We start from the raw sequence: 25,323 nt of genomic DNA, 5'->3' as shown, positions 1-25,323 counted from the left end.
GAATGATCACGATGCGCAGGACAGAGCTATCACATCCAAAGGCCAATTGCCCCAAATAGGTACTCGGGTAATGTATATTCCAAAGGGTCTAGTGTGTGGACAAATGCAACAATTGTGAGATGTGCAGGAAAATCTACTGGCAAGTTTAAATATTGGTCGAATGTTCAAGATGATGGCCAAGAAGTGAGCTCCATGGACTGGCAGAATGGGGTGAAAGAGTGGGGAATAAGGAAGTGCAGTGCAAGTTCTAACAGTGGATCGGGAAGTGATTCTTGCATCAGGGACCGTACTGGAGAAAGAGCCTCTGATAGTGCGAGAGGGAGAACTTACAGTAGTAGTCCTTAAAGAAGTTGCTCATAGAGGCTATAGTTTGAACAGATTACACAATGAAATGAAGGCTGAAGAACAGTCTTGCAATAGAACTCGAAGTCCTTATGACCTTGAAGTTTTGGTGACTGCCAGTAAACTTGAGAATAACCTAATGAGAGGCAAAACAAGGAGTTGGAAAGAGTTTGGTGTTTATTCAGTGGTACCCAGCTTTGTAACATAGATTTGCACTGAAAAACTCCTTGCAGATGTGACTTGTAAGGCTAGTTGTGAGGGGTTTTGAAAAGCGACTGGGTTGATTCGGATGTGAGAGTGGACTTTCCCACAGCTGGAAAAGGAATTGTCGAAATCTTTTTAGCTCTTTCGGCCACATATTCATAGGAGTCTAGATCAATCAACGTAAGAGCCACGTTTCTGCAGGGTGATACTTTTCAGAGGGAAGTGTTTCTGAAACCGCCAAAACAGATGCAGATGCAGAAGGAAAACTTTGGAAACTAAACAAATGTGTCAATGGCGTTCATGATGCATCCAGGGTGTGGTATTTCTCGGTGAGATCTGTTTTGCTGAAAATTGGTTGTGTTCAACTAAAAGAAGTTCCCGCAAAGTTTTATTGGTATCATAAAGGGAAACTTTCAGGCATGTTGTTGATGATTTCTTATGGGGTCGTACTGCAGAATTTGAAAATTGGGAGTTAGGCTTATGGGGCTTTTAAATATCTTGGCTTAGATATTAAGTAGAGTAGGTCTGGAATAACTTTAATCAACAATGGGAGTTTACTCCCATCCTGGTCAATCGTGCTGGGTCGTCCCAGAAAGCTGATATATCTATAGAAGAGACAAAGCAATTGCGAAGCTTGATTGGCCAATTAAACTGGTTGTGCACTCTGACTAGACAAGATGCTAATTTTGATGTGTTGGAGTTAAGTACTATGATGAACAACCCAAATGGTGAGAATGTTTTAAGGACAGATAAAACATTAAAAAAATTAAATGTGGGGAAATGCATACTTAAGTTCCCATCCTTAGGTGACCCAACGAATATGTAACTGTTCATTTTTAGTGATGCTTCACATGCTAATCTTGCTGATGGGTATTCCAGTGCAGCTGCTTTCATACTATTTTTGATGAGTGAAAATGGGAAATGTTGTCCTAAAGCTTGGGGACCTAAAAAAAAAAAATAAAAAGGGTTGTTAAAACTACTTTAACTGTGGAAACACTGGCTCTTGTGGAGGCAGTGGATATGGAATTTTATGTCAAATATTTTAGGCGGGATCCTGTTCAAGGGGCGTACTAAAGATAAGATAATCATTGATTGTTACGTAGATAATCATTCATTGTTGGATATTGTACATTGTACAAAACATGCGAGTGAGAAAAGATTAAGGATTGATCTTGCTAGCTTGAAACAAATGCTGGACAGAAAGGAAACCTTAAAAATTAAATGGGTACATGCAAGTCATTAACTATCTGTATAAGTATTTCTTTTTGTAATACAAAAATTGTCGGGGGCCCTGGAGGAGGGGTATCTTGCAGTGTAATGCTTTGTACAGAATATGAAATTTATGTTGATTTGGTTTGAAATATTTGTGCATGTTAAAACTCTAAGTTTTATTTAAAGAAAAAGGGAATCTGTTCATTGTATTTAATCATATGCAGGTGGAGGGTGTTAATTAGGGTCTTACTTGAGTATATGTAAGGAGACACTTAATGAAACTGGATGAAGATTTGAGTGAGGAGCTGCATGTTTGTAATTGTACTTTGTAAAATAAATGCAACACTGAGTAAAGACTGGCTCCAGCGTAATCCTTCAATGGCAAGCTTTCTGGAGTATAACAGTTATCACTATCCATCCCTTGATCTACTTCATTCTTTTCCTCAGGATCTTGATGACAAAACACATGAGCATTTGAGGACAAGATGCCTCATTTACTTCTATCAGCTGCTTAGTCAGAGATTTTGTAATTAATTCCGATTAATCGTGATGAATGAACCTTAACAGTTTCATTGCCATTTTTGATAACCAATTATCTTACCAGGATCTTTCCACACGCTATGACCTCTTTTATCGTGTACTAAATCTTCTGACTTGAAGTCTGTCTCAGGATGTCATATATAATGCCTCACTGCTATCCGAATTTTCTCTGAAACCTCAGCCTTAATGAATGCCTGACTCCCTGCATGCAAAGCATTCAAATGTGCAGGAAAAAATATAGAAGCAATTGTACTACCTTTGAGCACAGAAGGACTATTGCATGGAACAGCAGGCAATTTTGGATTTTGTTGATAGACTAATTGATAGAGACTATATCCTCCGACCATCTAGAGTGAATTGTTTGCATGAACCATCCTTGCAGTCTGGTTGATGAGCTAACATTTTATGCAGCTATTTATCAATCTCTGCATGATTCCTGTCACAGAGTCCATTGCTGAAAGGACTTTGAGCTGCAGTATTCATGACCATGATGTTCATATTTTCACACATGTCTCTTGTCGTGCAGACCCTCACTTGCCAAGCATGAGGCATATTAATTGTCACATGAGCATTGATTTTAAACAGTTGCTGGAGTGAAGAAAGGACTTGTTTTAAAAAAATCACCAGACATTTGGCTGGAAAAAAAAGTGCTTGTGGAGACAAAGGACCATTTGCTGACACATTCAACCCACAATGGACTTTGATCACCAGACATTGAAGGTGAGGAAGCTCACATTCCAGGGTGACTGCTAAGATGGCTGAATCTACAAACTGACATGGTCAAGCCAGCTAGTCGCATGACTAACCTGCTGGGCAACCTGAATTTGTTTGAATTGTACAGACAGTTTGAGAGAGATTGTTTGCTCCTGTGCTGAGAAGACCTCTCTTGTCTGCTTCCATCTCTTTCTCACAAGCCTCTGGACCTATGGAAGGTACGTGAACTTCAAGAGAGAAAGGTTTCCTATATCGAACAAGGTTTAAAAAGAATACTAGGCTCCAACAAAAAGCAAGACCTGCCTACAATTAAGGACTACAGCGAGCTCGAAGAACAGTAACTAAAACCATCTTCAGATATAGCCTCAAACTTTTCCACTTTATTTCTTCTGCTCTTTTCTGTCTATCTGCATGTGTGTATCGCGTTTGAATGCTAGCGTGGGTGTGTCGCCTATCCATAGGCATTAACCAAATTAGAATTTACGCTTAATAAAGTTCAATGTTTCTTCTTTAAACCTAAGAAAACCTGTTTGGCTAGTTTCTTTGCCTTACAATTGGAAAGCAGTGAACAAGGATTCAGTAAGGGTGAACTGAAAAAAAAGGGTGTGTTTTTTCATCATGTGTCATTTCGAGGATCCTGCCTTTTCGCTCGGCAGTTTACTGCATAATGATACTTTGAATCACACCTGAAGCACTTATTAACTGTTCCTTGGTCATTCCTGCGATTCATTCACCTATTACTGTTCCAATTTTGCCATCTATAATAGCCAGATCTGTTAAAGATGCTGTCATCCTCATTTTGTCTGTCTTTAATCCTTCCATTGTATTGATACGGTATCTGGACCATTTTGAAATCTGGCAATCTTTGAGTCCTCCATTCTTTGTTTCACTGCTAAATGTCACATTAGTTCCATGAAGGGCTGAAGGAAATGACTGTTTACCCAGGGACTTCTTTAAGGCAGCAGACATCTGATCCGACATGGTCTCCTTCTCCGAAAATAGAACATTAATTAGAACCCGTTGTTTGTCCATAAGAGACACTTTAGCACAATTCAGTAATTTAAATGCTAGTATTGATCCAGGTATCCCCTTATTGATTTTTGTCAATTTTTTATACATTCTGTTAAAGTCCATGATATATTCTTCCATGGAATGACCATCTGTTTCCAAAATGTATCAAATTCTGACTATGCCTCAATGACATTTAACAGATCGTTCTCTAGTAGAATGAGTTAGTAGAGCGAGTTCTAGTAGAAGGTCCAAACTTTCAGCACTATACAGCTGACAGCCATCCATCTCTCAAAATACTTCAGTTCTGATTTTACTTCTTGCAGGAAGTGACCTTGTTTTCTCTTTGGTAGGGACATAGCCTGTGCCCACATATCCACTTCATTCTTCCACTGGTCATATGGTTTAGACTCCGAGAACATCGAAGGGTAATCGTACCCTGACGATTCGCACTTCTTTCTGCCGTTTTCAACAATGACCACCAGGATTTTCGTTTTCTCTCTAGTGTTTTTTCTTAGTTTCCAACCTTCACCTGTAGGCAGCTATTCTCTGCTACCATTTTATAATCCAGACAGCTAGACGCTGAATAGAACTAGAGAAAATCTTTACACACTTTTATAAGCATTTATTTAGAGATGTGCGTTAAAAACACCCACCTCCTCACCCAACAACCACAGTTTCAATCTGCTCCATTTTAGGGAAGCAAGTTAATTCCCACTACCTACATACAATTAAATACAGTTAATATGCATTATAACACTAAGGGAATCAAGGGATATGGGAATAGGGTGGGAAAGTGGAATTGAGGTAGAAGATCAGCCATGATCTTATTCAATGGCAGAGGAGGCACAAGGGGTCTTATGGCCTACTCTTCCTATTTCCTATGTTCTCATCGATACCATCTCAGGAATTTATTATTTGGATCTCGCTATTGTTTAAACAATACAATTTTTGGGCAGGTGACACACTGCATTGGAGTGCCACAGAGCGGTAGGATGTGGATTTCTCTGTCCACGATATCCCCTATATAATTTCATGATTGAGAAGTTTTTTTGTTGAATTTTTAAAAAATAATTACAAGCCTTTAATTTAAGTTTTTTGGCTGGAGCAAATAATGCTATTTGTGTCATACTCTTTGCAATCTTTTTTTAATGTCATACTTTCAAAAAGTATCTCTATTTCAGAGGAATTTGAAAAGTACTGTGATGAGGTAGCCAACACAGCAGCCTGGGGCGGACAACTTGAGGTAAGGAATTGTTATTTTACTGCAGCTATTTTTAGATCGTATTTATTCTGATTGATAGGTAATAATAGAAGTAATCCATCAATACAAAAGCTAGTCCATTCACTGGAATAATATTCTCACTGTCCTTTAGCCAATCATAACTAGCACATTCTGTGTTAAAAATAAACACTGCTATCCTACTGGTAATGAGGAAGAATTGGATTTTAAATTGATTTACTAGATGTGATTGTCGTCAGAATGTTTTTTTTTCCCCTTTTATGCAAGATCACCCTTCATTTTGCCACCCTGGCTATTCCTGTTGCTTGCCCCACTTGAGGGGTATGGGTTACTTTCCCTTCAGACACAAAACCTTCAGGAATCCTATTAACGTTTCCTGCCCTGGCCATAGTAAGTTTCCTGGGTTGCACTCTTACTGCAGTTAAAGCTACATCTTCTTCTGCTGTGCTTTGCATCAGATCCCCTCTTCACTGAGCGGGTGTGCCCTGATTAACCCTATAGATTTCCCCCTTAGTTTCCAGCAGTCAGCTTTTAAATGCCCTACCTTATTTCAATGGAACACACAGGTCTCTGGGTCTCACTCTTGTTCACAGCACCTTCCCTTTTGGCTGGAGGAGGGCCCTTTGTGTTGTCACCTGCTTTCCTTTCTGTCCCAGAACTGCCTGGGTGGAGATCACCTTCCCACCCTTTGTCCTTTTCAGATTTGTGGGGGTGATTAGGAAAGGTTATCCCATGGGAAACCGACTTAAAAATTAAAGCAAACTCATCAACCGCTACCGGGCTCTCTGGACGTGTTGCTCCTCTACATTGGTCTTTATTGAGAATGGGAGAGAGTTTTTAAATTCCTCTAACAGATTTACTTCTCTGAGATTCTCATAGCTGAGCTGTATTTTAAGAGCCCTCAGCCACTGGTCAAAAGCCAGCTGCTTACTTCTTTCAGTCTCCAGATAGGTTTGAGTAGCTTGTTTTTTGAGGGTTCTAAACTTCTTGCGATAGGCTTTGGGTACTAATTCATCTGCCCCGAGGATAGCATTTTTGATCAGTTCATCATTTGATGAACTCTAATCTGGCAACAAGGAATAAACCTCATGGGCTTTTCCAGTTAGCTTTCTTTGTAGTAAAAGAGACCAGGTCTCAGCTGGCCATTTTAGTTGCCTTGCCAGTTTCTCAAATGACACAAAAAATGCTTCCACGTCTTCCTCATTGAATTTTGGAATTAATTAAGCGAGTTTTAGCAATCTTGTACCCAGCCCTGAATTCTGCTCCTCCATATTGGCCATGCTTTCACTAGGGTGACTGTCGCCCCCTAGTTATCTCAAGCCGCTTAAGCTTTCCTTCTTTGGATTCTTTCTGGAATATTCTTTCTTTCTCCATGTTCCTTTTGGAAGGCTCCCTCTCCCTCTCTCTTTCCTCAAATTCAAGTTTCCTTTGTTCTAATTGTATCTTTGCTAACAATACCCTGTCGGAGTCTGCTTCTAACCCTGTTTCTGCTTCTTCAGATTCAAGAGAAAAATGGTTGGCCACTAGCCTTAGGAGTTCAGACTTCCTAGCCTTGCCACATGCAGTGATCCCACACTGCTCAGCCAATTTTCCTCAACCTCTCCATAGACGGTGCTTTTAACTTATCCCAAGTTACTTCGCTCTGGCTTGGAGAGCTACTCGCTTGAGTTGCAGAGATGTTGGTATTCAAGCACACACAACCACAAGAAAAGCTGTATTGAAAACTTGCTCTTTTTTTGATTGGGAGCAATTTGGCTTCCCACTTCCAATTTCTCTCGTTTGTGGGTAAAATCCCAGACGAGCCCCCAAAATTCTGTCAAAACCAGGTTAGAAAGGTTTCTAGGGGACTTTCTCAGCCTTCACCCGGTCTTATTGTAACAGGGTTTTAATTTTAAACACACTGTGTTTTAGCTTCCCTTTGATGAATGCTTGTTCACTGCTTTCCAATTATAAGGCAAAGAAATCAGCACAAACAGGCTTTCTTAGGTTTAAAGAAGAAAAAGTGACATTTATTAAAACTTAAACTCAAATTCGGTTAACACCTACGGATACATGCCGCGCACAACGCTAGCATGCATACACGATGCGCACATGCAAATAGAGACAGAAAAGAGAAGAAAAATAGAGAGGTTTGAGGCAATCTCTGAAAAGGGGTTTTTGTTACTGTGCTTCGAGCTCGCTGTAGTCCTTGCTTGTAAGTAGATCTTTTTGTTGGGGCCCAGTATTATTCTTAAACCCCATGTTCACTGTAGGTGACTTTTCTCTCTTGGGGTTCATATGTCTTCAGTGGTTTCCGAAGCTGGTGAGAGCGAGATGAGAGCAGACTGAAGAGAGGTCTTTTGAGTTCAGGAGCAAACAGCTTTCTGAATTTTAAAACTCGGTGGCAAGTTCAAATTCAAAAAACTCAGCCAGTTCATCATGTGACTAAACTGGTCTGACCATGTCTTCTGTCTATTGGGGAAGCAGGGACTGATTCCTTTGTTCCAACACTGTCTGCTATTATGCAAAAAAGGTTTTTCTGGTGAGAGGCCTGGCAATTCCTTGTAATAGGCCCTGTTATCTTCCCAGCAACAATTTAAAGTTTAATGTCCATGTGGTGAAATTATATGCCTCATTCTTGGCAGGTGGGGGCCTGCATGACACTCAGAATAAACTCCAAACTCTCTCCAACTTTCTAACTCCCTTTATTTTCCCCCTCTTAGTTTATCCTCAAGTTTATTGGCAGCCACCAAACCTACACAGTCATGAGGACATCTATCCTGTTACGTGACTGTTCTGTGACCTTTATTTCATTTGTCTAATCTATTCAAGCTATGGTCTCTACTTCCACTTTTATGTCTGCTGGGACTACTGCAAGATCTCCCTCATGCACTAACAGAGGCTCTTTCTGCAGTATTTGATCTTTTCTGATGCAAGGGTCACTTCTGGAGTCATTTTCGCTATCATTGTGCTTTCTTGCTCATCACTCTTTCCATGGACCTCATTTCTTGGTCATCATTCTGAGCATTCAACCAACATTAAACTTGCCTGTAGCTTTTCCTGCATGTCCCACAATTGCTGCATCCCTCCTTTCACTTGACCCCCCCTGGAATGTATGTCACTCGAGTACCTAGGCAATTGGCCTGTAGATGCAGTAGCTCTGTCATATGTGTCATGATCACTCACATTACCACTATCCAGCCCTTGATCGACTGCATTCCTCTCCTCAGGACCTTGATCACAAAACACGAGCATTTGAGGTACAATGTGCTTCATTTACTTCTACAAACTGCTCAGAGTCTAAGATTTTGTAATTAGTTCTGATTATTTCTGAGGAATGAACCGTAACAACTTAATTACCCTGGTAGGTACTGTCTTACAATCATTACCTATTACTTTACCAGGAGCTTTTCATTCCCTTTGACCCTCCCTTCTTATAGTATACTAAATCTCCTGAATTGAACTCTGTCTTCGATGGTCTAATATGATGTCTCAGGGCCCTATGAATTTTCTCTGAGAAATCAGCCTTGATAAAAGTCTCTCTCCCTGCATGCAAAGCATTCAAATGTTTTGGAAAAAATGAACTAATTGTAGTACTTTCTGGAGCAGGAGTACAATTGCAAAGAACAGAAGGCAATTTGAGATTTCGCTGGTAGACTAATTGATGAGGACTATATCCTCCAACCATTTGGAGAGAATTCTTTGCATGAATTGCCCATGTTGTCAATTGTCTGGTTGATCAGCTAAATTTTTAAGTACTATTTCACGATCACTGCATGGTTCCTTTGACAAAGACCATTGCTAAAAAGACTTTTAGCTGTTGTGTTCATGTTTTCACACATGTCTCTGAACTCATCATTAGCAAATTCATTTCCATTATCAGTCAGAAATTTTTGCTGTCTCAATTCCGGGCCCTATCCATTTCTCTGTAATGTTTATAATAACTCTCTTCTCCTTACTATGTATTAGTGTAAAAATACTAAATCTTGTAGCCTGCTCAATAAAATGTACATTGAAAATATTTCTGTCTTTAGATCCATGGCAACATTAAAGTCACGTGCCAGTGGAAACCTTACAATTGGACATGGCGGTGTCCTTCGATACTTCTTACAGATTTCACAATTCTCACCTAATCTCCTAATAGCCTCGTATATTCCTCATCAACTGCACCTGCATTTTTTAAGCAGGCTTTTTAACCTTTGAAAATTAAGGTGAGCAAATTGTCTATGTAACTTTAAGACAGTTTGCTTTTTTTCTCTCTCAGTCTTATCACCTGATGCCATTTAATATTTGTCTAACATTCTGACGACAAACATCAGGTTTTGTTAAGGGGATGCAATAATGTCTTGACTGGGTAAACTGCAGATCAAATGACTTTGCAAAAATAATTGCCTTATTATACTCCATGTCAAATTTCATTTGTGCCTCTTTCATAGGTTTACTCAACAGCATGGGTATCTCACTAGAGACTATATCAGTTCTTATGGCTTACTGTAGCTATTTTACATGGAATTACAACTTTCTTTCGTGGCCTCATGGTGTTGTCATCACCAAACCTAAAGCAAGTAGTACTTTTAAATCCCTTAACCTTGCGTCAATCCTCACTACTTAGTGAATCAAGTTAGCATTTCAATCAATATCCCATGTACTGTTGTAGTAGAAGCTGTAGCTAATACTGCATAATTAAAGGGGTCGATGACCAACACATTCATTCTTTAACAAACCTAACTAAATTGAGTGAAATTACTTTTATTTTGTTGTTTGTTTTAATGATATTAGTTTTTTGGTCTCTGTTTGCTTTTTGACTGTTATAAACTAATTTCATTGAAGACATATGTTAGTTAATAGAGCAGGGAGCCTTCTGTACTTCTCTTGGTTCTTGTCATCTGAGTCAATCTGCTAACATCCATCTATTGTTGTCTCAGGAGACCCCATCCTTGGTTTAATTCTGCCCTGTTAGAGGTCTGCTGGCCTTTGAGTGACATGTCATTCCTCCTGTAATTTTCACAGTTGGATTCTAATTATGATGCTCCAATAATGTCTTATTACATAGATGGCCTGCACAGCATAAGTCTTTACGGACTTCAGCAAGATTGTATTTGTATATCCGTGTCATTTTTCTGTAGTTTGTAATATATCATGCAAATGTGGGGGTGAGGAGTATGGGGGGGAAGTTAAAGGCACATAAATATCTCTGAACTCCAGAGAGCTTCTCCAAAGCTGAAGTTGTCAGGGCTGTTCTTGCTCTGATTTCATTCTTTATATTGATTATCAGGATCAGTTTTGCTTTCCAAGTATTGAAATTAGTGCATAAATTCTAGAGCCTCTGGTCCAGTCATAGTATTCATTTGATTCCTTTTGCCTGTCATTTCAGCCTTGGTTGTATTTTTACTTTTATATTGATGCCATAAATGTCGGCTGTAAAGCCTGTCATCACTCAGTGGAAATTCAAAATCTTTCTGCTATGTACTTTTGCTCGACTTTTCAAACCTTTTAATGGTTCTGTTAAGATGTTTTTTTCAAGCAGATGTTAATAGTTGGTTTAAAAAACATTTATCTAACTCTAACTGTTTTAAACCAGTGAGCTCTATATTATATCGGTTTAGACAATAAAATTAATTTCACAAAGATGAAAGGACTGTCTAATAACAGCACATACTATCTCTACTTGTATCTTATGTTTCTGGGTATAGAAATATCTAATTGTGTTTAATATGTGTTTAATTCCTTGCAGTTGAGGGCTTTATCACACATTTTGAAAATACCAGTGGAGGTTATACAAGCAGACTCTACTCCAATCACAATAGGTGAAGAGTATGAAAGGAAACCAATAATTCTAGTGTAAGTGGAAACCCTGTTGGGGATTTTACTACCAGTTACAGTAATACTTCTCCGATATTATAATTTTTTTTCATTAAATTGGAAAAAGGTTACTAGGATCAGATATACCTATTCAAAAAGATATCTTTCCTCATCACGCACCAGCAACGAGAAGGTAGGTGGCCTGTTCTCATCAGTGCACTAATACTGCTATGGATTAGCTGCTGTAACTGCAGGCCTGGAAGACATTCCTTCCACTTTATCAGGGTACTAAGAGTACTTGATTTCCTTCCTCTGCTCTGCTCTGCACAGTGCAGCTGAGATGAGGAACTAAGTGGCATTCATGTTACTTACCTGCAAAAAGACTCGCCTGTATGTACTATGTATAAAAAAAGGTAGGTGGGTCAGAATATGCCATTTCAAATTGAAATCCCTTTATTAATCTCTGACAATTTTCATTTTAGATTTACCTGCAATGCTCATTAGCCTGTAGATGACCCAGTAATTTAATGTTACATGACACCTTTTATATAGGAATCATTAAAATTTAGGAAAAAACATCAAAAATAAAAGATGGAACCAAATCAGGGCCAATTTATTGTTAGAAAATTTATTTTTCAGTTAATTCTTTTGGCACATCATGGGGTGTCCACAAACTACATTTCTACTCCCAGCATCACTGGTCTCAGTCATCTGGCCTTGCAGTTTTGTTTTAAAACCCTTTCTTCCTTAATGTTATAGATCTGACTTTCTGCTGGCCTCTTGCTGCTGCACACTGCCAACTACATATCCTCTGCCCCTTTATAAATGTTATCTTTTACAAAAAAAAAAGAAATTGCCACTCACCCCCAGCCTTGAGCGCACAACTCTTGCTATGGATGTAGATTGACTTTTTATATTGTATATTGTTGATAGCTTAACACAAGAGCTGGCAGCAGCCAATATGTTATGACTAGTGGACACTTCCAAAGCTGACAGTGAGCGCTTCTCATTGGGGTAAGTAGGAAGTAATAATTGTATCAGAGATGTCGACATAAATGCCTCGAATTCGATGGGTCAGAATTCAAATATCAGCAACCAAGTACATTTATGTAACTGCAGATGCAACAGCTGTCTAAATACTGTCATTTTAGACAGTACAACACTTTTTAATATGAAGGGAAATTACATATTATTTCAGGGTAATGTTCTGACCAGGTGAGAAAGGGGTCTAGGGTTCCCTCTCAGTCTTCACCTGGTCTTACCGTAACGGAGTTTAATTTTTAACACACTGTTTTTTTAGCTCCCCCTTAGTGAATCCTTGTTCCCCCTTAGTGATTCCTTGTTCACTAACTTCCAATTATAAGGCAAAGAAACTAGCCAAACAGATTTTCTTAGGTTTAAAGAAAAAAGGTTGAACTTTATTAAACTTTAATTCTAATTCGGTCAACGCCTACGGATACGCGACCCGCCCACACTAGCATGCATACGCGATACACACATGCAGATAGAGACAGAAAAGAGCAGAAGAAATGAAGTGGAAAAGTTTGGGGCTATATCTGAAGATGGTTTTGGTTACTGTTCTTTGAGCTGATTGTAAAGTCCTTGATTGTAAGTAGGTCTTTTCGTTGAGGTCCAGTATTCTTCTTAACCCTTGTTCAGTGTAGGAAACTTTTCTCTCTTGGGGTTCTTGTGTCCTCAGTGGGTCCAGAGGCTTGTGAGAAAGAGATGGGAGCAGACGGGAGAGGTCTTCTCACTCCAGGAGCAAACAGTCTTTCTCAGTTCAAACTCTTTGTACAATTCAGAAAAGCCCAGGTTGCCAAGCAGATTAGTCATGTGACTAGCTGGTCTGACTACATCTGTTTGTGGATTCTCTTGTCTTAGCCGACCCTGGAATGTCTCTTCTTACACACAATACCTGGTGCTCAAAGTCCATTCTGGGTTAAATTGGAGCGGGGAATAGCCCCTTTGTCCTTCCAAGCACTGTCTGTTAGTATGCAAATGTTTTTCATCCAAGTCTGGCAGCCCTTTTAACAGGCCTTCTCTTCTTCCCCGCAACAATTTGAAATGTAAGTTCCATATGGTGAAATTAATATGCCTTATTCTTGGCAGGTGGGGACCCAACGTGACAGTAAGCACAGATCAAATATTAAAGATTAGTTTTAATACCGAAAACATTTGTGAAATTGCTAGTGGCGCTGTTCTAATGACAAATAGTGAAACTCTTGTACCATTGTCACAGTTAGTGGAAAGATATGCTATTTTATAACAATCAGGTTGTTAATGCCAAAACAAATCAGTCAGGAGTTCAGCCAGGAGTGGGGCTATTATAAAATTGGAACATGTGCTATTGTTACTTATTCTTAGTAAAAACTGCTTCATATCACACAATCAATATTATATTGAATACTTTTTTCTTGTTTACAGGTACATGAGACATGCATTTGGTTTAGGAGAACATTATAACTCTGTAGAACAATTAACTGACTTAGCTACAGAAGAAATACACTAATTACTGATCAGCATTTACATTTTACTTCTTGCATCAAAGTATTTGAATTTCTCAATGTTGTAATTTTTTTGTTGAGCTGAAAATTATACTTCATGCACAGTTCATGTGGAGAATTTGAGAAAGATGAAGCATATCCCAGTTTTTCTTTCTTGGACAGACCATTTAATTGTGTGAAGACCAGCACTAAAGGCTGAATGAAGACTGCATGTATTAATTGGGGTTAAACAATTTCATTGATCCTGCTGTTCTGTATATGCTGTGCATAGTGAGACATAAAAAATTTCAGATGTGAAAAGGAATGGAGATGAGCCCATTAGGTTGTCTCGATCACTGTTCTAGTTTTCCATGACATTTTGAGTAAACGGAAGTTGTCTAAAATTTGCAGCAGCTGGCTTCTAATTATTATTCAGTGTTATTGCACAAACATGTAATGCTTATTATTTATCGTGCCATTTAATTTTATGACAAATTGTGGTGAAATACAGATTGCAAAGATCTATTGATTGAGTACTTTTCTTTTAAGATACATAAGATGTTGTTTTCAGAGATTATGTGGATTAGATGAAATAATTTGAGTGGTGTTTTAAAAAAATCTACTATCCAGCAGTCCTATTTGGGTTTTGAAAAGGAATCAGAAACAACTTGCCATCAGAAAAAGTTGCCTTTCCAGTTTTTGCTCTTATCTACACATTGATGGGATACAGCTAAATGGATGTTGGCTGCCCTCGACTGCCTCAGCTAAATGGACAGCTGTTGAATGGTAATCTAGACAGTGAATGTTGAAGAACAGCATTGTCAAGCCTGTTCTTGTCCTATGCAGATCCACATGTTCTTTCCAGCAAGAGCCAGTGCATAGAAATCAGGAGCAAGACCTGTGGTAAATCTTTTTTTTTCAAAAAATCTTCAAATCTCTTGATTGTTATTAGTAGCTTTTAAAGAATGATTGTGCATCTCTGGGGGAAAAATATATTCCAGTGCAAAATTAAAAGCCCTTCTGTGTACTGTGTTCGAGTCGGGTGGGAAGAGATGCCTGACACAGTTTGAAAACATGATGCCTAAATATGTCAGATGTTTGGAGTTCTGAATTTGCACCTGCCAGGAACTTATCATTGATCATCTTGGGTAACTCAACAAAACTGATGGACAGTGGAAATGTAAAGGAAAATCAGCTGGTTTCAGTTGAGCAAGCACCATGGGCATGTAAGGAAATGTTAGTAAATGGGTTTTATGATGGTTAAGAGCGAAACAGGCTGCAAATGCTGTTAAACTTGTGTATCTATTTATGCAACAGTGAGATGCATCAAAATATAACCTATTTTTAGAACAGGAGTAATGGTTGTTCCACAGTGATCAAAACTTGGCAGTTACACTACTGGATAAGGTGAGAAACAACAATTTGCATATATCTAGGGCAGCATTTTATGCCACCCCAGCGGGTCGGATGGTGGCGTGGGGATGGTGTAAAATTCATCAGGAGGCTCCGGGAGGCCTTCCCGCCTCCAGCCAAATTTATGGCGGTCAGGCGGGGAAACGGACTGCCCACCTGAAGCCAATCAAGGCCCTTAAGTGGCCACTTAACAGCTACTTAAGGGCCCTCGCCAGCCTCCATTTTACCCGTGGCAAGCGGGTGTGCTGGGGATGTGAAAGGTGGCGGGGGGGTGCCATGGCAGTCCGGCACAGGGTGCCTGATTTGAGGGCCACCCCTGCCTCACAACCCAACCCTGGGACCCAAGACCCCCTCCAACGACTACCCTTGCCTCGCTGGCACAACCGATCACCCACCCCTTCGAGGCAAGCCCAAATTACCTGAAATCCTGGCTCTATAGCGTTGGCTGGGCTGCAGTTCCAGCAATAGCCACTGTTTCCAGTAGTGCTGCTGGGATGAAGAGCTGCCAGCCCGCTGATTGGCCAGCAGCTCACTGAGTTGGGACCTCCTCTCTCAAGCGGGTGGAAGTCCCGCCTCAGCACAGTTCAAGCCCGGGGACCTGTAAAATGCGGGTCGGATCCCTGAGCTAGGGTCTTGTCTTTTACCTAACAGAATGTTCCAGGGTGTTTCACAGGAAGTTGAGACATGAGCTGAAGAGGGAAAGGGGAAGGTGACAAAAGATATGGTCAAAGAGGCTGATTTTGAAAGGCTTTTGAGGACTGGGAAAGATGGGGTCTTTGGAGTCATACCTAGCACAAAGGAAGACGGTTGTGCTTGTTGGAGGCCAATTACCTCAGCCCTAGGACATTGCTGCAGGAGTGCCTCATGGTCGTGTCCTAGGCCCAACCATCTTCAGCTGCTTCATCAATGACCTTCCCTCCATCGTAATGGCAGAAGTGGGGATGTTTGCTGATGATTATATGATGTTTAGTAGTAATTTGCAACTCCTCAGATACTGAAGCAGTCCATGTCTGTACGTAGCAAGACCTGGGCAACATTCAGGCTTGGGCTGATACGTGGATTAACGTTCATACCACAAAGTGCCAGGCAATGATGATGATCTCCAAGTGGAGCGAATCTAACCAGCTCCCCTTGACATTCCATGGCATTACCATTGCTAAATCCCTCACTAGCAACAGCCAGGGGGTTACCATTATGTTCAGTCCCCTCATCTAAGCCATTGATATGGATTATAAATAGTTGAGGACCAACCACTTATCCTAGTTACAATCTGACAACCCAAAAATGGCCCGTGTAGTCCCATTCTGCTTTCTATTAAGTCCACAGTTTCCATGAGCCTGAACCTGATTTTGAGACTATCTTCACCCTGGGCAATTAATTGCTGTTATTGTCTTCAAGTGTGAACCATGAAGGACCATACCAGAAGGGAAATATGTGGGGATGTGGTCGGAATATGGAATTAGTGTAGGATTAGTATAAATGGGTGGTTGATGGTTGGTACAGACTCGGTGGGCCGAAGGGCCTGTTTCAGTGATGTATCTCTAAATCTAAAAAGTTCCGAGTGCCCACATAGCACCGCTGCTTGTCTGTGGTCCGTCGTTTCGAAAATTCTCCGATGAGTTGTTTGAGTTAACTGCCACTTGAAAAAAATAACTGAAGTGAGCAGTCCCTTTTGTACCAAAATTCCAGCATTAACTCCCATCCATTTGAATTGGACCTGTCAACAAAGTGCGGAGGGTTGGAATGAGAACTGGCTGAGATAAATAGGGAAGCAGGTGGCGGTGTGTAAGATTGACTGACCAGCAGCGCCTGGCTCTGCTCTTGTTGCCGGTCAGTCAGTCGGCCCCTAGAGGGCGTGCCCTCCCCGCCCGGCCGCCTCCGCCCGCTTCGTCTCCCTGGAGACGGGTCGCGGTGTTTGGAGATGGCGGACTCGCTGGTGCTGCGAGCGCTCCGTGGAAACGCGAGGCACCTGGACCTGAACGGCAAGAAACTGAGGCGGGTCCCGAAGGCGGTGGGGAGGCTGATAGACCTGAGCCGGCTCCAGCTGAAAAACAACCAGATCAGCGATCTCCCCGCGGAGCTGCAGGCGCTTGACAATGTAAGGGGCGGGGAAGCAGCAAGAGCAGGACCACCGCCCCCTCCTCCTCACCCCATTTCCCAGTCCTGCAATTCCCACAGTCCCAGCCTGCATTCGCCCCAATCACAGCCCCGCAATTCCCACAATCCTAGCCTCGCAATTCACAGTCCCAGGCCTGCAATTCCCACAATCCCAGCCCCGCATCCGCCTCACAATCCCAGCCGGGTGCTGGCCCCAATCCCACCCCACAATTGCCCCAATCCCAGCTCTGTATTCACCCCAATCCCAGCTCCGTATTTGCCCCAATTCCTGCCCTGTATTCACCACACAGTCACTGAACCCCCCCCCCCCTCCCTCCCGCCCTCCCTCATTCTCGTGTGTGTAAACCGTGGTGCAGTTGGTAGCATTCTCGCTTCAGAACGTTTTAGGTTCAAATCCAACTCCAGGACATGAGCGCAAAATTCAAAGCTGACACCCCAGTGTAGAACCCCGGGAGTGCTGAACTGTTGGAGGTACCATCTTTTGGATGAGATCTTAAACAGAGGCCCCGTATACTCTCTTTGGTGGATGTAAAAGATCCCATGGCACTATTTCAAAGAAGAGCAGAGGAGTTACCCCCAGTCTCCAGGCCAATATTTATGACTCAATCAACATCACAAAAAAAAGGTTATCTGGTTATTATCTTGTTTGTGGGAGATTGCTGGGCACAAATTGCCTGCTGCATTTCTTACATTACAGCATTGACTATACTTCATAAGTACTTAATTGACTGTAAAGTGCTTTGGGGTTTTCTGTGTTCATGAAAGGAGCTATATAAATGCAAGTCCTTTTTTTTAACCTACTGCTTTACCCTGACACCTCCCCTCCCACACTCCACAGTCATCCGAACTTCCTGCCCTAGACTCCCTTAACCCTTATCCCCGACTCCCCAGAAGTCCCCCTGCCCCAGACCCCCCTAAAACCCTGCTCCTAATTTCCCTAATGACCTGCCTCTCAATCCTCCACAACTCCCCTCACCCCCCCCCACCTTTACCTCCGCCCTTCCACTCGCCATTGCCCTGTCCTTACTCAGTTCAATTTGTGCCCCCATTCACAATTATCCCCACCCACCATAACCCCCACCTCATAGTAAAACTCATCTCCCATCCACCATTACCCCTGACCACCACCCATCCAGTTAACCCCAGTCAACGTTACCCATGCTGCCCCAACTCCCTGTAACTCCGTTTACCCACTGAACCCCCCCATAACACCCACCTCCCGTCCATCATATCCTCCTCCTCTTAAACTATTCGTCTTATTTGAGATGTAATTTCCTGCAGCTAGACTTTAGGAAGACCAAAGAAGCTGTTATCTGGCCCTTGCCACAAACTCTTCATCTTTGCCATTGATTCCATCTTCTACCCTGGCCACTGTCTCAGACGAAACGAGACTGTAGTTTTTCCATCCTATTGAATCCGAAGCTGAACTTCCACTTGCCAATCTTCTCTGTCAAAAAGACCACTTACTTCCATCTCCAAAACATTGCCATCTCTGCCCAACCTTATTACAGCTGCCTTGAAATCTTCACCCATGTCTTTGTTATTTCTGGACTCACATGTACTAATGCTGTCCTGACCAGCTTCCCGTCCTGTATCCCCTGTAAACTTCTGCTCATCCAACATTGTGCTGCCTGTATATTTGTACCAAGTCCCACTCAGCCATTACCCCCGTCTTCGCTTTCTCACATTGGCTCCAGGTCTCTCATAGCCTCAAATTATAAATTCTCTGTTTAAATCCCTTCAGAGCCTCACCCCTTACTTATTCTGTAACCTCCTGCAGCCACCCCTGCAGAACTGTCCGTTCCTCTGACTTTGATCTGTCATGCAGCCCAACCTCCCTTTGCACCACCATTGGTGGCCATGCCTCCAACCGTCTAGGCCCTACGTTCTAGAATACATTCCTAAACCCTCTTGCCGCTCCGTTACAAATCTTAAGATCCACATCTGGTCACTTCTAATATATCTTGGTTGTGCAATACAGCTCACAATGATGACAGCAGTTTTAAAAAAGTGATTTTATTGCTGTTGTTATCTTATGTAGGAGTGTCCAAATTTAAGATGGTGTACCAATGTGGGGCCAGCAATCTTCTCTAAGAAGTTCAGGGAGCTCAATCCTATTACCACTTATTTCTTATTCCCTGCTTTGTTTCTTTCCAATTCATGGGCCTAGAAGTTTTAAAATGACTTGTGTTACGACCGAGGCAGGAGCAATGCACTGTCAATTCAGCCCCATCACTCCACAGGTCGCAGCATATGATTAAGGTTTTCCCACCCAATCAGAACACAGTCAAATTAAACACTCTAGTAACCCCTGGAATAAAACTGACCAAACCAGGTATCTTTAGACAACAACAATTAACTATTTATTCAAAAAAAATTCTTAAACACTATTGTGATAAACGTATATCTAAAGACCTTATAACTTATTTTAACCTAATTCCCCCAAACACACACATCAACTCAAAAATCGGTTTTAAAAGTGGTGATTTTAAAAATGAGCTGTTTCTTAAGAATAAATAAATAAGTGAGTCTTTGTGGGTTACGTTCCTGATGGATGAGGTATTGCAATGTGAAAATAATCAAATGCTACTCGAAGTGTCTACATGGATTTGATGAAATAGTCTGTTCTTGATAGGCATTCAAAACACTTCGCTGTAGCAAGCATCAAAAGGCTCCTTCAACAATGAGCACAGCAATAGGTCAACTTGAATTTCAAAACCAACAGTTTCTCAGTCGAAACTTTACTTCAGTAAGACATATGGTCTCTTGCAAAAAAGGGGTTTTTCTTCCTCCTTAGGCAAGTAACATGGCCTGTAGCTCCTTGTAGAACTTTTGCTGAGAAAAATAGACAGCACTTCTCTTCAGTAGTACACATCGCTGGAGAGTCTCTCAAAACTGGTTTCAGCTGGTTTTTATACAGTTAAGTGGAAACAAACAATGTGCCCTCTCTCCTGCTGTCACCTAGGTAACAAAATGCAGCTGGCACACTGCCTCATAAATCCAAAAGCTTCTCTCCCCGTCTTAAAGGTAAACTGTTTTTAACAGAGTCTTAAAGGCACACTGTTTTAATCCGAGGAGAAAATAAATACGGTTCTGTGACACTTGTTATTGATGTCCCTTGTTAGAGTCATAAAGTCATAGTTATACAGCACAGAAATAGACCCTTCGGCTCGTGTCTCTGCTGGCCATACAGCATCCAACTATTCTAATACCATATTCCTGCATTTGGCCCGTAGCCTTGTATGCTATGGCGTTTCAAGTGCTCAACTAAATACTTCTTAAATGTTGTGAGGGTTCCTGCCTCCACCACCTCTTCAGGCAGTGCGTTCCAGATTCCAACCACCCTCTGGGTGATAAAATGCTTCCTCAAATCCCCCCTAATCCTCCTGCCCCTGACCCTAAATCTATGCCCCCTGGTTCTTGACCCCTCCACTAAGGGAAAAGGTTTCTTCCTATCTAACCTATCAATGCTCCTCATAATCTTGTATACCTCAATCATGTCCCCCCTCAGCCTTCTGTGCTCCAAGGTAAATAACCCTAGCCTTTTCAGTCTCTCTTCAGAGCTGAAATGCTCCAGCCCAGGCACCATCCTGGTGAATCTCCTTTGCACCCCCTCCAGTGCAATCACATCCTTCCTATAGTGTGGTGACCAGCACTGTACACAGTACTCCAGCTGTGGCCTATCTAGCGTTTCATACAGCCCCATCATAACCTCCCTGCTCTTGTATTCTGTGCCTCGGCTAATAAAGGCAAGTATCCCATATGCCTTCCTAACCACCTCATCTACCTGTGCTGCTGCCTTCAGTGATCTATGGACAAGTACACCAAGGTCCTTCTGACTTTCTGTACTTCCTAGGGTCCTGTCATCCATTGTATATTCCCTTGCCTTGTTAGTCCTCCCAAAATGCATTACCTCACACTTTTCAGGATTAAATTCCATGTGCCACTGCTCCGCCCATCTTACCAGCCCATCAAGATCTCCCTGTAATCTAAGGATTTCCTCCTCACGATTTACAACACCACCAATTTTCGTGTCATCTGCGAACTTACTGATCATATCTCCTATATTCACGTCTAAATCATTAATGTACACTACAAACAGCAAGGGTCCCAGCACTGATCCCTGTGGTACACCACTGGCCACACGCTTCCAATCGCAAAAACAGCCCTCAACCATTACCCTCTGCCTCCTGCCACTAAGTCAATTTTGGATTCAATTTACCAAATTGCCCTGGATCCCATGGGCTCTTACCGTCTTAACCAATCTCCCATGCGGGACCTTATCAAAAGCCTTACTGAAATCCATGTATACTACATCTACTGCTTTACCCTCATCGACACATCTAGTTACCTCCTCGAAAAATTCAATCAAGTTAGTTAGACACGATCTTCCCTTGACAAAGCCATGTTGACTATCCCTGATTAATCCCTGCCTCTCCAAGTGGAGATTAATCCTGTCCCTCAGAATTGTTTCCAATATTTTCCCAACCACTGATGTTCGACTCATTGGCCTGTAATTACCTGGTTTATCCTTGCTACCCTTCTTGAATAATGGTACCACATTCGCTGTCTTCCAGTCCTCTGGTACTTCTCCTGTGGCCAGAGAGGATTTGAAAATTTGTGTCAGAGCCCCTGCTATCTCCTCCCTTGCCTCACATAACAGCCTGGGATACATCTCATCTGGGCCTGGGGATTTATCCACTTTTAAGCCCACTAAAACAGCTAATACTTCCTCTCTTTCAATGTTAATATGTTCAAGTATATCACAATTCCCCCTCCCTGATCTCTACATCTACATCGTCCTTCTCCATAGTGAACACCGATGAAAAATAATCATTTAAAACCTCACCTGTGTCCTCCGGCTCCACACAAAGATTGCCATGTTGGTCCCTAATGGGCCCTACTCTTTCCCTGGTTATCCTCTTATCCTTAATATTTTTTCACGTCCCCTCTTCGCTCTCCTAATTACTTTTTTAAGTACCCCCCCTACACTTTCTATACTCCTTTAGGGTCTCCGCTGTTTTCAGCGCTTGGGATCTGCCGTAAGCCTCCTTTTTTATGCTGATGCAATCCTCTATATTCCTTGACATCCAGGGTTCCCTGGACTTGCTGGTCCTACCCTTCGCCTTGTTTGCTCTGAACTTTCACAATTTCCTCTTTGAATGACTCCCACTGATGTGCTGTAGACTTTCCTACAAGTGGCTGCTCCAAGTCCACTTTGGCCAGATTCTGTTTTATCATATTGAAACCGACCTTTCCCCAATTCAGACCTTTATTTCTGGTCCACATTTGTCGTTTTCCATAACTACCTTAAATCTTACAGAATTATGGTCACTATCCCCGAAATGCACCCCCACTGACACTTCTATCACTTGTCCGGCTTCATTCCCTAGGATTAGGTCCAGTACTGCCCCTTCTCTTGTACAAGATGCACTGCAGCAATGCACCAAGGCTCCTTAGACTGCACCTTCCAAACCCGCGACCTCTACCAACTAGAAGGACAAGGGCAGCAAATACATGGGAACACCACCACCTGCAACTTCCCCTTCAAGTCACACACCATCCTGACTTGGAACTATATTGCCGTTCCTTCACTGTCGCTGGGTCAAAATCCTGGTACTCCCTTCCTAACAGCACTGTGGATATACCTACCCCACATGGACTGCAGCGGTTCAAGAAGGCAGCTCACCACCACCTTCTCAAGGGCAATTAGGGATGGGCAATAAATGCTGGCCTGGCCAGTGACGCCCACATGAATTAAAAAAAAGGACTTTCTACATACTGGCTCAAAAAGCTCTCCTGTATGCATTTTAGGAATTTCGCCCCCTTTAAGCCTTTTGCACTAAGACTATTCCAGTTACTCTCAGAGATTTTCCTACATGTCTGTTCCTCTATCTCTTCCTGACTGCTTGGAGGCCTGTAGTACACTCCCAGCCAAGTGATTGCTCCCTTTTTGTTTTTAAGTTCTATCCAAATGGCCTCATTTGAGGAACCTTCTCAGACGTCATCCCTCTGTACTGCAATAATTAACTCCTTGATCAACAGTGCAATGCCACCTCCTCTTTTATCCCCTCCTCTGTCGCGCCTGAAGATTCTATACCCTCGAATATTGAGCTGCCAGTCCTGTCCCTCCCTCAACCATGTCTCTGATAGCAATAATATGATAATCCCATGTGCTAATCAACACCCTCAATTCATCTGCCTTATTAGTTAGACTCCTTGCATTGAAATAGTTTAGTTTAGAGATACAGCACTGAAACAGGCCCTTCGGCCCACCGAGTCTGTGCCGACCATCAACCACCCATTTATACTAATCCTACACTAATTCCATATTCCTACCACATACCCACCTGTCCCTATATTTCCCTACCACCTACCTATACTCGGGGCAATTGCTAATGGCCAATTTACCTATCAACCTGCAAGTCTTTGGCATGATGCAATCATGCAATCCAACCTTGCATTTTTCCCTTGTGCCTTACCAGGTCTATATTTGCTCTGCCTTCCAGGCAGATTCACTTTCTGTTCTATATTACCCCCGACTGTACCTCCACTCTGTATCCCATCCCCCTACCAAATTAGTTTAAACCCCTTCCAACAGAACTAGCAAATCTCCCAGCAAGGATGCTTGTCCCATTCCGGTTCAGGTGCAACCCGTCCAACTTGTCCCACCTTTGCCTGAAACAGACCCAGTGATCCAGGAAACTAAAGTCCTCCCTCCTGCACCATCCCCTCAGCCACGCATTCATCTACTCTATCCTCCTATTTCTAAACTCACTAGCACGTGGCACCGGGAGTAATCCAGAGATTACAACCTTAGAGGTCCTGCTTTTTAATCTGCTACCTAGCTCCCTAAATTCTTGTTGCAGTACCTCAACCCTTTTAGTTAATGCGTAAATACTAAATCAGAATGCAAAGATCTGTTGGTACCAATTAAAGATACCTGCAAAATAATTTAAAAAGGCAGATTTAAACGATAACTGCCTGAGTTGCTGTATTTTCTCAGCATTATTTGTTTCAGATTTATAACAGAATCACAGAATTATTACAGCACAGAAGTAGGCCATTCGGCCCATCATGTCTGCACTGGCTCTCCGAATGAGCAATTCACCTAGTGCCATTCCCTCGCCTTCTCCCCGTATCCCTGCGCATTCTTCCTTTTTAGATACCGATCTAATTCCCTTTTGAATGCCTCGATTCAACCTGCGCCACACTCTCAGCAGTGCATGCCAGACCTTAACCACTCGCTACGTGAAAAGGTTTTTTCCCTTGTCGCTTTTGCTTCTTTTGCAAATTACTTTAAATCTGTGCCCTCTTGTTCTTGATCCTTTCACAAGTGGGAACAATTTTTCCCTATCTACTCTGTGCAGACCCCTCATGATCTTGTATACCTCTATCAATTCACCTCTCAGCCTTCTCTTCTCGAAGGAAAACAGTCCCAACTGTTGCAATCTGTCTTCATAACTGAAGTTCCTCATCCCTGGAACCATTTTCATGAATCCTTTCTGCACCCTTCCAATACTTTCACATCTTTGCTAAAGTGCGGCGCCCAGAACTGGACACAATACTCCAGCTGAGGCTGAACTAGTGTCTCATACAAGTTCAACATAATCTCCTTGCTCTTGTACTCTATGCCCCTATTAATAAACCCCAGGATACTGTATGCTTTATTAACCACTCTCTCAATCTGTCCTGCCATCTTCAATGACTTATGCACATATACACCCAGATCCCTCTGCTCTTGCACCCCCTTTTAGAGTTGTACCCTTTATGTTATTTTGTCTCTCCCTGTTCTTCTTAACAAAACGAATCACTTTACATTTCTCTGCATTGGATTTCAACTGCCACTTGACTGCCCATTCCACTGTTTACAATTACAATATTTACAATTCTTTTCTTTTTAAAAAAATCTACACTTTATATGCAGATATTGAAGCTGCATGGTTTGGACCGAAGCAGCCCATGAATGCAAACAAAAGAGTTTGGACATTCCTAATGCAGTGGCAGCAACTATTATATAAACTTGGCTGACTATTTCTCTTTCAAAGTATATGGAAACCTCTATAACCAATTTGTAGTTGACAGAGCTCAACTTGGGAAATAATTCCTTCGAAGCACTTCCAGAAGTTCTGAAGTATCTAAGACAATTAAGGAAGCTGCACTTGTTTGGTAACAAGCTGGAAAAGTTGTCTCCAAGTGTGTTTGGTAAATATAACTAATGCTATAATTCTTGCTTGCATTTTTCAAATCAATTGTGAAATTATG

General features: G+C 41.9%; 2 protein-coding genes across 8 annotated transcripts in view; both read left to right on the top strand.

Annotated features, from left to right (window-relative positions):
- Positions 1-14,051, top strand: part of otud6b (OTU deubiquitinase 6B) — a 35,161-nt gene extending 21,110 nt beyond the window's left edge. The window contains exons 5-7 of one of the 4 annotated variants that reach the window (XR_010975049.1): positions 5,205-5,266; positions 9,679-9,803; positions 10,977-11,065. Coding sequence is in view for 3 of the 4 variants with exons in the window: in XM_068031623.1 (XP_067887724.1) it covers positions 5,205-5,266; positions 10,977-11,083; positions 13,469-13,553 (254 nt within the window). In the remaining variant the exon portion in view is untranslated. Of the gene's footprint in view, positions 1-5,204; positions 5,267-9,276; positions 9,453-9,678; positions 9,804-10,976; positions 11,084-13,468 lie in introns of those variants that run through there. The other 3 variants (XM_068031623.1, XM_068031625.1, XM_068031624.1) reach the window with 3 other exon arrangements.
- Positions 14,052-16,845: 2,794 nt separating this feature from the next.
- Positions 16,846-25,323, top strand: part of lrrc69 (leucine rich repeat containing 69) — a 104,132-nt gene continuing 95,654 nt past the window's right edge. For all 4 annotated transcript variants that reach the window (XR_010974966.1, XM_068030824.1, XM_068030823.1 and 1 more), the window contains exons 1-2: positions 16,846-17,038; positions 25,137-25,263. Coding sequence is in view for 3 of the 4 variants with exons in the window: in XM_068030824.1 (XP_067886925.1) it covers positions 16,862-17,038; positions 25,137-25,263 (304 nt within the window). In the remaining variant the exon portion in view is untranslated. The remainder of the gene's footprint in view (positions 17,039-25,136; positions 25,264-25,323) is intronic.

The sequence above is a fragment of the Heterodontus francisci genome, chromosome 5 (assembly GCF_036365525.1).
Source record: "Heterodontus francisci isolate sHetFra1 chromosome 5, sHetFra1.hap1, whole genome shotgun sequence".
Classification (NCBI taxonomy): domain Eukaryota; kingdom Metazoa; phylum Chordata; class Chondrichthyes; order Heterodontiformes; family Heterodontidae; genus Heterodontus; species Heterodontus francisci.
This window is presented reverse-complemented; position numbering and strand designations above follow the sequence as displayed.